The sequence below is a fragment of the Pongo abelii genome, chromosome 18, assembly GCF_028885655.2.
Source record: "Pongo abelii isolate AG06213 chromosome 18, NHGRI_mPonAbe1-v2.0_pri, whole genome shotgun sequence".
Lineage (NCBI taxonomy): Eukaryota > Metazoa > Chordata > Mammalia > Primates > Hominidae > Pongo > Pongo abelii.
In genome coordinates, this window is record NC_072003.2 from 47485313 (window position 1) to 47497883 (window position 12571).

Here is a 12571-nt window from a genome sequence, read left to right on the forward strand (position 1 = left end):
AGAACTAGAATTAGAACCCAAAGATGTGACTGAAATACTTCAATCTCATGATAAAACTTGAACAGATGAGGAGTTGCTTCTTACAGATGAGCAAAGAAAGTGGGTTTCTTGAAATGGAATCTAATCCTGGTGAGGATGCTATGAACCTTGTTGAAATGACAACCTTGATGTTGTGAACCTTGTTGAAATTCTAAATGATTTAGAATATTATGTAAACATAGTTGATAAAGGCAGCAACAGGGTTTGAAAGGATTGACTTCAATTTTGAAAGAAATTCTGCTGTGGGCAAAATGCTATCAAATAGCAATGCAGGCTATAAGAAATTCTTTCATGAAAGGAAGAGTCAATAGATGAAGCAAATTTTACTGTTGCCTTATTTTAAGAAATTGCCACAGCCACCCTAACTTTCAGCAGCCACCACCTGATCAGTCATCAACCATCAATATTGAGACAAGACACTCCACCAGCAAAATGGCAACAACTAACACTGAAGGTTAGCATTTTATAGCAAGAAAGTATTTGTTAATTAAGGCATGTACATTGTTTTTTAGACATAATGCTATTGCACACTTAATAGACTATAGTATATTATGTAAACATAACTCTTATATGCACTGGGAAACAAAAAAAACATACATGTGACTCACTGTTGCAAAATTTGCTTTATTGCAGTGGTCTGGAATTGAACCCACAGTGTCTCTGTATTGATTAGGGGCTGCAAATTTTAGCAAATAGGCAAATTTGCAAATATGGAATAATAAGGATCAACTGTAATTACTGCTTTTTGCCATTATCTTTTAAAACAGATAAGAAAAAGTTACGTCAACAATATATTTACACTGCCTTTTATGTTTGCCATGTAATCAGTTCTGCCAGTGCTCTCTATTTCTTTGTGTGGATACTGTCTAGTGTCCTTTAACTTCACTCTTTTGTGTTTCTTGTCTCATCTCCTGGTGACATATTCTCAGTTTTTGTTTTTCTGGGAATGTCTTAATTTCTCCTTCATTTTTGAAGTAATTTTGTTGGTATAGAATTTGGGTTGACAGTTGTTTGCTTTCAGCCCTTTCATATATCCTCTCAGCACTTTCTGGTCTCTGGTTTCTGCTGTGAAGCCAGCTGTTAAGCTTGTGGCAGATCTCTTATGCCTAATGAGAGCAGCATTTTTCTCTCATAGTTTTCAGGATTCTCTCTTTGTCTTTCATTTCTGACAGATTGACTGTGTTTATGTGTGATCCTCTGAGTTTACTTAGTTCTTTTTGAGCTTCTTGGATGTGTAGGTAAATGTTTTTCATCAAATTTGAGAAGTATGTGGCCAGTATTTCTTCAACTATTCTTTATGCCCCTTTCTTTTTCCTCTCCTTCTGAAACTCGTATTATGGTGTGTTGGTAATCTTTGTGGAGTCCCGTAGGTCTCTAAAGTGCTGTTCACTTTTTTTAAAGCCTTTTTTCTTTCTATTCTTCAGACAGGATCATCTCAGTTGACCTGTCTTCAAGTTCGTTGATTCTTTCTTCTGCCAGCTGAAATTGTCGTTCAGCCCCTCTAGTGAATTTTTCATTCAAATTACTGTAGTTTTCAACTCGAAAATTTCTATTTTAAAATTTTTATTATTTATCTTTGTTTATATTCTCTATTTGTCAAGACATCATTCTCATACTTTCCTGTAATTCTTTAGACAGGATTTCCTTTAGTTTTTTTAAATGTTAGTAAATATATATAACAGAAAAAGTGCCATTTTTACCACTTTTATGTGTACAGTTCAGTAATGTTAAAGCACATTCGCATTGTTGTGCAGCCAATCTCCAGAACTTTTTCATCTTGTTAAAGTGAAGGTGTATACTCATTACACAGCAATTCCCTGTTTCTTTCTCCCTCCCTCAGTCCCTGGCAGCTACCATTCTCTTTTCTGTTTCTATGAGTGACTACTCTATATACCTCATATAAGTGCATCATACGGTACTTATCTTTTTATAATTGACTGACTTCACTTAGTTTCCTCAAAGTTCATCCAGATTGGGGCATTAGTTTTTTAAGCATATTTATAATAGCTGATTTGTAATCTTTTTTTTTTGAGATGGAGCCTCGCTGTGTTGCCCAGGCTGGAGTGCAGTGGCGGGATCTTGGCTCACTGCAAGCTCCGCCTCCCGGGTTCACACCATTCTCCCACCTCAGCCTCCCAAGTAGCTGGGACTACAGGTGCCTGCCACCAGGTCTGGCTAATTTTTTGTATTTTTAGTAGAGACGGGGTTTCACCATGTTAGTCAGGATTGTCTCGATCTCCTGACCTTGTGATCTGCCCGCCTTGGCCTCCCAAAGTACTGGGATTACAGTCATGAGCCACCATGCCTGGCCGCTGATTTGTAATCTTTATCTAATCAACATGTCTTCCTTAGAGATGGTTTCCATTGACTTCTCTTTTTCTTTTTTGAGACAGGGTCTCACTCTGTCACCCAGACTGGAGTGCAGTGGCGCACTCATGGCTCATGGCAGCCTCGACCTTACCCAGCCTCAAGTGACCCACCCACCTCAGCCTCCCGAGTAGCTGGGACTACAGGCACACACCAGCATGCCTGGCTAATTTTTTTGTAGGGACAGGGTTTCGCCATGTTGCCCAGGCTGGTCTCGAGCTCCTGAGCTCAAGCAATTTGCTCACCTTGGCCTCCCAGAGTACTGGGATTACAGGCATGAGCCACTGAACCCAGCTGACTTCTCTTTTTTTTTTTCATTCTTTAGGGCCATACTTTTGTATTTCTTTGTGTGTGTCTCATAATTTTTTTTGTTGAAACTGAATATTTAGAGTGTTATATTTATATTAAATATAGTCAGATATATAATTGAATAATATAACCTTAAGGGTTTTTTGTTTGTGCTGTTGTTGTTGCTGTTTGTTTAGTGACTTTCTGGTTTCATTCTGTAAAGTCTGTTTTATTCATTAATGTGTGACCACTGAAGTTGCTCAGTTTGTTTAGTGGTCAGCTAGTGACCGGACAGAGATTTCTTTAAGTACCTGGACAGTAGCTCTCCCACTCCTTGCCCAAGGGGCTCTTATGTGTGTATTGAAGTGGGCCTTTCACACTTTGGCAGATGGTTTACAACTGTGCCTTAGCCTTCACTTCCTGCTTTTGCAGAGCCTCAGTGTCTGCCAAAGATGAGCTGCTAGGGCCTTCTCAGATCTTTCCTGGACATACTTAGAGCCTGCATATTCACATGAAATTTTGGATTCTCAGGCATATGTCAAGGCTTTTCAAAGCCCCCATGAATATCTCATTTCCCAGTTTTTCCATTTAAGTTTTTTGGTCAGCCTCTTGTTAGTCCCAACTAGTTTCATTGCCTCAGGCAGCTGCAGTGCTAAACAGTTGCCACTGGTTGTTTTTGGCACATGTCCTAAGGATAAAACTGTTCTCACAGAGTGTTCTCTGAGTTAAGTCAAATAAGGATATGGAGCTCTTCTAAGGAACTGCCAGAGTCAAACAGGGGCAGTTCTCTGGGGGTGGGGCTTTTGAAGGATTGTAATCCTTTTCTACCCCCTAACAGGATTGCTAGGCTACTGATTTTCACAGCTACTGGGGTTATGAGGCTGTTGATTTTGCTACCATGAACTTGAGAGAAAGGGATGAGTGTAAAGCAAGTTAAAATATCACAAAGCTCGTTCTGTTTACTGAGATTCAGCTGTTTTTCTTGAATAAGCACTCCCCAAGTTGTTGCAAGTTAATATGTTAGCATTCTGAAAAAGTTGATTTTGACAATTTTTGCTAGTGCTCTCATTGCTTTTCTGGAGGAGCAGATTTTCAGAGTTTCTTACTCTACCATTCTATAATAGAAGTGCTTCCTCCCTCATTTCATTTTGATTCTGTGCTTGAATGATTTCACTGCATGCTTCTGATACTTGTATTTTGGTTTATCACTTGTTCAGATGAAATATATCTTCAGGTTACTTCGTTCAAAGATTTGTGTGTGAATTGTATTTTGAATCCCTTTTATATTTGAGAAGGCTTCTTTGTTGTCTGCACCAGTAGTAATATATATGTAAATAAAATAAGAATGTCTTAGTCTTCTTTTTTTTTGAGATGGAGTCTCGCCCTGTCACCCAGGCTGGAGTGCAGTGGTGCAATCTTGGCTCACTGCAACCTCTGCCTCCCAGGTTCAAGCGATTCTCCTGCCTCAGTCTCCCGAATAGCTGAGATTACAGGCACATGCCACCACGCCTAGCTAATTTTTTGTATCTTTAGTCGAGATGGGCTTTCACCATGTTGGCCAGGCTGGTCTCGAACTCCTGACCTCGTGATCCATCCGCCTCGGCCTCCCAAAGTGCTGGTATTACAGACGTGAGCCACCGCACCTGGTCAGAATGTATTAGAATGTATTTCTTAAGACTGCCATAACAAAATACCACGGACTGGGTAGCTTTGAAGACCAAACAGAAATTTATTTCCTCATGGTTTTGGAGGCTAGAAGTCCAAGATCAAGGTGTGTGTAGGTTTGGTTTCTCCTAAGGCCTCTCTCCTTGGCTTACAGACAACCGACTTGTGGCTGTGTCCTCGGGAGACCTTCTGTGTGCATGCATCCCTGGGGTCTCCTCCTTCCTCTTATAAGGGTACCAGTTGTATTAGACTAGGGGCCCACTCTTACCTTCATTTAAACTTAATTACCTTCTTAAACACCGTGTCTTCAAATGCAGTCTTCACCCTGACTGCCTTTGAGACAGAGCGGAGGGGGTTAGGGATTCTGTCAATTTTGAGGGGGCACAATTCAGTCCATAACAAAGGATATATATAGTAGATACATAATATATGTGTACCAGTGTGCTCATATCATGTACTTTATGTAAAACGAAATCAGTTTTAAAAGGTGATTATATTTTCAATGAAAGCACTGTGTTCTAATTAGATAATTGTTTTTACTTCATAATATGTCTATCCTAGCTTATTATATAAATAAAAGTGTCAACTCTGTTATTTTCTAGGGGTTCATACCTTTGCCTATACCCTTTTTAATGATATTTTGCAGGAATCTTTTTAAACCACTCCACCCATTTGTAATATTAGGCTCTGTGAACCCAGAAAATTTGAGACAGGTCTCAGTTAATTTAGGAAGTTTATTTGGCCAAGGTTGAGGACGCGTGCCCATGACACAACCTCAGGAGGTCCTGACGACACGTGCCCAAGGTGGTCAGAGCACAGCTTGATTTTATACATTTTAGGGAAACATGAGACGTCAATCAGCATATGTTTGACATGAACTTGGTTTGGTCTGGAAAGGCAGGACAGCTCTCTGGAGAGGGCTTCCAGGTGACAGGTAGATAAGTGACAAACCCTTGTGTTCTTTTGAGTTTCTGATTAGCCTTTCCAAAGGGGGCAATCGGGTTTACCTCAGTGAGCAGAGGGGTGACTTTGAATAGAATGGGAGGCAGGTTTGCCCTAAGCAGTTCCCAGCTTGACTTTTCCCTCTAGTCTAGTGATTTTGGGGGCCAAATATATTTTCTTTTCACAGCACACATGGACAGCAATGTGCTGTAATTATAGTTAAGGCAGATAAGTGAGGGCACCACAGGCAGCCTTCGACGTTATGGAACTTCTTCCAAGTGAAGACATCAATTCCATTTTGGATATTAAATATTTACAAGCTATTTTTTTTTCTGGTATTTATAAATAAAAAAAAATACAAATACTAATATTTTCTACTTGCACTTTGGTGGGTCATTTTCCACTTTTGTGACCACTGGTCTAAATAGATAGACAGATGTCTTCACAAATGGGTAGTAGGTTCACAGGTGTTCATTTTGTTGTTATGCATCATATCTTATATATATTACATATATTTGATGTATTCAAGATTGTAAAATATTTTAAACTAGTGATAATTTTGCTTGAAAATTCTATAGGTGTTATTTTAATGACATTCTCATTTTTATTGCACAGGAGGAGGAATCTAAATCTTTTCAATCTATAGTGTCAGGGTCTTCTAGAATATTTTCGTTTCTTTAATTATTCCCTATTTTAATTTACTGAGACCTCTTCTTTAGTTATATTAACCAGTTATGAATTGTATCTCTTAATTTTTCCTGTATTTATCCCCTACATGTCTCTAAAGCCCTTTTTCTTCTATGTCCTGAACATTTTTCTCAAGTTTGTCTTTATCACAGATTTAATTTCCATAGTTGAGGATATAGAGGAAAAGTAAACTCAGTTTCTCCTACTGCACTCTCACAACACAGAACACCTCTGACCAAATGCATGGGTTTTTTCTCCATATGCCAAGCAAGCAGTTCTTCAGCAGCCGACCACAGCTGGGTGTCCTCTAATTCAATTCTGACGATGTGTATCAGATCCTACGGGTTGAGCACTGAGTCCCACAAGACTGCCTCCCCCTTCAGATGTCAGTTGTGAGTTGGCTTCCAGAACGTGTGACCAACCAGTTATAAATTGGAGTTCCCACAAGCCCCTCCTCAGGTTTGCTTAATTTGCTAGAGTAGCTCACAGAACTCAGGGAAACAATTTACTTGCATTTACTGGTTTATCAAAAGAATATTTTAAAGAATACAAACAAACAGCACAGGAGCTTCCATCCCAGTGGAGTCAGGGTCTACCAGCCTTTTTGCACCTGGCTGTGCTCATATTCACCTTCCTGGAAGCTTCCTGACCTCAGTCCTTTCTGGTTTTTAATGGAGGCCTTGTCACATAGGCCTGATTGATTAAATCATTGGCCATTGGTGATCAACTCAACTCTTAGCCCTTCTCCCCTCCACAGAGATTGGGCTGGGGAACTGACAAGTCCTCAGCCCTCTAATCATGCCTTGGTCTTTCCTGTGACCAGCCCCCATCCTGAAGCTGTGGAGGGACTGCCAGCCACCAGTCAATTACTAACATATAAAATGATACTTATCACTTTGGTGATTCCAAGGATTTTAGGAGTTGCATGTCAGGAAACAAAGAGATGAAGGCCAAATATATATTTTACAGTATCATAATAGTATTAATTGTGTGTGGCTTTCAGAGCTGATTTTAGTTGTTATTTTATCTTTATTTTCTGTTGTGGAAAATTTCAACCATAGCAAAAGCAGAGAAGATAGTATAATGAATTCTGTGGACTCATCACCCAGCTTTAATATCTTGTTTCATCTATTGCTTCCCATTCTCCCCTACCCAACCTCTGATTATTTTGAAGCAGATTCCAGACATCATCATCTTTTCATAAATGTTTCAGTAGCTATCGACAAAAGATATACACTTTTAAAAAGCATAATCATACTATATCACACCTAAAGATGACAGTTACCTAGTCATGTGTAATGAACTCTATGTAATCTATTCCTGGATTGCCTACAGACATCTGTAGTTCTTCTCTTGTCAGAAATTATTATTGAAGAACAATTCTCAGTGTACATTCCTCCCACAGTTCATCCCATTGTGACTTCACATTCCTAGGAATAATGCGTCATATCATAGCTATTTCCATTCCCAGTCATACTTTGTAGGTAGGAATTACAGTCCTAGGATTGATACAGAAAATCTTTTAGTTGGGGAGAATAAAGGAGAAACAGCCCTAATTATTTTTGAAAGTGGCCCTGGATGTGGGCAGTAGAATCCCTGCTCTGAAGTTAGGGTAAGAAGACAAGGTTTGATAGCTACAAAGCTCTTAATTGTAATTTTCGTCCTTCCATGGACTCATCAGTTTGCCTTGGAGCTTCATCTGAGTAGTGATTACCAGAAATTATTTTCTGCCAGAATATTGATCAGTATTTCTGATGCTGTTTAAATTCTATATGTCTTTTTATGCTTTTGAAAACCAGAAAGTATCTAAGACAGGTCTCAACCAGTTTAGAAGTTTATTTTGGCAATGTTCTCCAGAGATGATTTTGAGGGCTTCAGTATTTAAAGGGGAATGGGCAGATATTGGGGAAAGAGGAAGAAATTTTAAAAGGTATGAGTAGACAAGAGACAAATGGTTGCATTCTTTGGAGTCTTTGATCAGCCATTCACCTGTGAGAGGGAAACAGAAGAATAGTCACTGATGCATTCATCTAGCTTAGTGAATCTGCATTTCTGCATAAGATAAGATAAACATAGTGCACAGGAAGCCATCAGATACGCATTTGTCTCAGGTGAGCAGAGGGATGACTGAGTTCTGTCCTTTGTCCTGTATGTGTAAAGAATAAGCTATCAATTTGCATGGTTGGGATGAAATTCAACAGAACTGTTACAGGTTAAAGATCTTGGGGCCCACAAGGAATTTCTAAGCGGGGGGATTATGAGGGAGGTATATAGCTTTTTTGGTCTTTGTAGCTATCTTATTTGGAAACAAAATGGGAGGCAGGTTTGTGTGACGCAGTTCCCAGCTTGTCTCTTCCCTTTTGCTTAGTGATTTGGGGGTCCTGAGATTTACTTTCCTTTCACACTCTCCTGTGTAAAAGAGGAAGGCAGGCAAATTGGGCACAAATTTAGCCTAAGTCTGCCTCCTTACATATTAATATTTTAAGTTTGGCCTAAAGGTTTCCCCTTACAAAGTAAACTGCAGCCTAACTAGATGTGTAAACACACTATTCTTAACCAATCACAGATTTTCAGCAAGTCACAGGAAGTCAGCTGTTAACAAACTGTTTAAATAAAGCAAACACCAAGCTGTAAGCAATCCCGCTGTTTCTGTACACTCTTTGTTTTCTGCATGTCACTTTCCTTTTTCTGTCCATAAATATTATCAAACCATACGCCAGAGTTTCTCTGAACCTATTCTGGTTCTGGGAGCTGCCCAATTTGAGACTCGTTCTTTGCTCAATTAAACTTAAATTTAATTTATCTAGAGTTTTTCTTTTAACAGGCATCACTAACTTTTCTTCTTATAATCTAGGTATTCTGTCACACTGTTTTTAAAACCTCCTTCATAATTCAGAAACATTGCTTTATTAATTTTCCTACTTTTTAAAAACTCTAGTGTCTTAAAATTTTAAGAGAAAAAAATTACTTGTTCAGGTCTGACAGCCATTTCTAAAACATATCCAGCATTTATCAATTACATATGATTAGAGCCATTAAAGAATAGATTTTTTTTCCGGCCGGGCGCAGTGGCTCATGCCTGTAATCCCAGCACTTTGGGAGGCCGAGGCGGGCAGATCACGAGGTCAGGAGATCGAGACCATCCTGGCTAACACGGTGAAACCCCGTCTTTACTAAAAATACAAAAAAGTAGCCGGGCGCAGTGGCGGCCACCTGTAGTTCCAGCTACTCAGGAGGCTGAGGCAGGAGAATGGCGTGAGCCCGGGAGGCGGAGCTTGCAGTGAGCTGAGATCATGCCACTGCACTCCAGGGCGAAAGAACGAGACTCCGTCTGAAAAAAAAAAAGAATAGATTTTTTTCCTTAGCTAGTGTTAAAAAATTACTCATGATGCTTATTAAAGGTGGTAAGGATTACTTTATTCAAGGTGGGAGACTAGGTGTAAGAAACACTGCAATGGGGTTTTGCAGTGACGAGAGAGTGAATGGGGAATCAGTAGAGGGAAACATTCTAAGAGGAAACATTGGGGTTACGAGGGATTCTCACTAGAAGGACACAACAGAACTCTTGCTGAAGGGGGGCCAGGGTGAAAAGATACTGGGTTAGAAGTGAGAACAGATACGTATGGGTATGGGTCATTTTTGCTAACCTGACTTAGCAGGATTCTTGCTCAAATTGGATTTTACAAAGACAGAGGGAAGGCCGACATTGGCCTAGTTGAGCAGAGGACTCAGAGGAGCCTGACTCAAGTTTGCGTCAAAAGAAGAGCGTTTTTGTCACTAGATAATAGTTTTAACTATTTTCCATACATAAACATTTTCCATACCTAAACAGTTTGTTTGTTCATTTGTTTGTTTGTTTGTTTGAGTTGGATTTTCGCTCTGTCACCCAAGCTGGAGTGCAGTGGCGTGATCTCAGCCCACGGCAACTTCTGCCTCCAAAGTTCAAGCAATTCTCATGCCTCAGCCTCCCGAGTAGCTGGAGCTACAGGCACGTGCCACCATACCAGGCTAATTTTTGTATTTTTTTTTTTTTTAGTAGAGACAGAGTTTCACCATGTTGGCTAGGCTGGTCTCAAACGCCTGACCTCAACTGATCTGCCTGCCTCGGCCTCCCAAAGTGCTGGGATTACAGGTGTGAGCCACCATGCCCGGCCTGTAAACGGTTTTTAGATAATTAGTAGATAGTAAGACCACTCTTAACCAATTCAATACTGAACATGATTAGTTTTCCTTGATTACTTGAAAGTACTTGTTTTTTAATGATATTAAACATTATTAAGTCTTCTGAAAATGTGAAATTAGAGCTTTCTGGGAATTCTAGATAAAGAGAGTTTCCAGTAATAATTAATGTTTAACAAAATTCAAAATTATGTATGAGGCCTAGAATTAAGACTAGCTTGGGGCTGGGCGTGGTAGCTCATGTCTGTAATCCCTGCACTTTGGGAGGCCAAGGCAGGTGGATTGCTTGAGGCCAGGAGTTTGAGACCAATCTGTCCAATATGGTGAAACCCCATCTCTACTAAAATTGCAAAAATTAGCCAGGTGTGGTGGTACGCACCTGTAATCCCAGCTACTCAGGAGGCAAAGATTGCAGTGAGCTGAGACCATGCCACTGCACCTCAACCTTGGTGACAAAATGAAACTCTGTCTCAAACAAAACAAAACAAAACAAAACAAAAAACTAACTTTGGATACTTTGAAAATAAGTAAAACTTCAGAAAGAATCAGAAGGTAGGAAAAACTGCTTATATAGTTAAATTGTGGTTGGTGAGTATATTAGTCATTTTATTGCATTTTTGAATAGGTATGGCAACCCTATTTATAGTAATTGGGCGTAAGTGAGAGTGTTAATATGTTTAAGGTTTGGAACATGTAGAAGCTGTTGGTGCCTTATTAAAGTTCTGCACCAGCCCCTTAGCAAGAAGTGCCTGTGACTTGAAGCTCTTTAATGTACAGTTGCACATTTTAAGAATCCAAGTTGACTGATAAATTATCTGATGTATCTAATTCAAATATTTTTAAGAGCTATTGCTGGGTGCAGTGGCTCATGCTTGTAATCCCAGTACTTTGGGAGGCCAAGGCAGGCAGATCACTTGAAGTCAAGAATTCGAGACCAGCCTGGCCAACATGGTGAAACCCCATCTCTACTAAAAATACAAAAGTTAGCCAGGCATGGTGGCGCACACCTGTAGTCCCAGCTACTCAGGAGGCTGAGGCAGGAGAATCACTGGAACCCAGGAGGCGGAGGTTGCAGTGAGCTGAGATTGTGCCACTGCACTCCAGCCTGGGCAACAGAGTAAGACTCTGTCTCAAAGAAAAAGAGTTATTGATGTTTTGCTTATTATAAGCAGCAATGTTTTGTAGTAAGCCATTTTTAAATAGTGAATTTTTTGCTGTATCAGAATATAGTAGCATAGTAATTTTTACTCTTATTTAACTCATAGCAAAGGTTACTCTTATTTGGAATTCTCCTTTCAGTTAAATAATTTATACCAGACTTTCTGAAAATGTTTGAGGAGGATTATATGGGTTCTTATTTACCGGTTATTTGAGAATTTCAAAATACTTTACACATTTGCTTTATATTCCCATAGCAGTTTAGATAGGGTGTGTTACCAAGATGGAAACTGGTTCTGCAGGACTGGTAACTTATGATGGCCAAACAATGAGTCATTAATAAATAGATTTTTGAACAAAGCTTGAAAGTGTAATTTCTGCTGCTTTGTGCTATTACATTTTCAGAAATTTTGACACTGAACGTATTTTATTTTTTAAAAAGTATGTAGAATGTAGAGAATGCAAATAATAATGCTCAGATGTTAGTTTTATCTGTTTCTTAAACTATTCTGAGCAGAAATACCAACCTTGCGAGTACATCATGTGTGTTTTCACTTATATACAGCCTTCTGTTGGCACTACTAAAGTTTTTAAAATGTTTTTTGTTCTCCCCTAGGTGTTGGATCCTGAACAAAACCATAACTTCACAGATCATTATCTAAATGTGGCCTTTGACCTTTCTCAAGTTCTTTTTATAGCTACCGCCAACACCACTGCTACCATTCCAGCTGCCTTGTTGGACAGAATGGAGATCATTCAGGTTCCAGGTACCTGACTCTTAAATGAAATCATTATGATACATCTTGACTTTCTGACCATAACTTTAAAATTAGTTATGCTATGGAGTTTTGACTAAAAGAAGTTCATTTGCCAACATACAATCTTCAGAAGTTCTGAGGAATGTATATAAATCAGTTTCTATGTAGCTTCAAAGTCTGGAAGAGCAAAACAGCAAACGTTGACAACAATTTCAGATTTAATTTAGCATGAAAGAATGATAATTTTATGACAAATAAGACATTCCTCTTTAATATAATTTCTAAAATTGCAGGCCGTGTGTGGTGGCTCACACCTGTAATCCCAGCACTTTGGGAGGCTGAGGTGGGTGGATCACTTGAGATCAGGAATTTGAGACCAGCCTGGCCAATGTGGTAAAACACCGTCTCAATAAAAATACAAAAATTAGCCTGGCATGGTGGTGGGCGCCTGTAGTCCCAACTACTCGGGAGGCTGAGGCAGGAGAATC

At 39.4% G+C, this 12571-nt stretch overlaps 1 protein-coding gene across 2 annotated transcripts in view; it reads left to right on the top strand.

Annotated features, from left to right (window-relative positions):
- Window positions 1-12571, top strand: part of LONP2 (lon peptidase 2, peroxisomal) — a 125040-nt gene that overhangs the window by 40128 nt on the left and 72341 nt on the right. For both annotated transcript variants that reach the window (XM_024233063.3, NM_001133043.2), the window contains 1 exon segment: window positions 11942-12092. In XM_024233063.3, coding sequence (XP_024088831.1) covers window positions 11942-12092 — 151 coding nt within the window.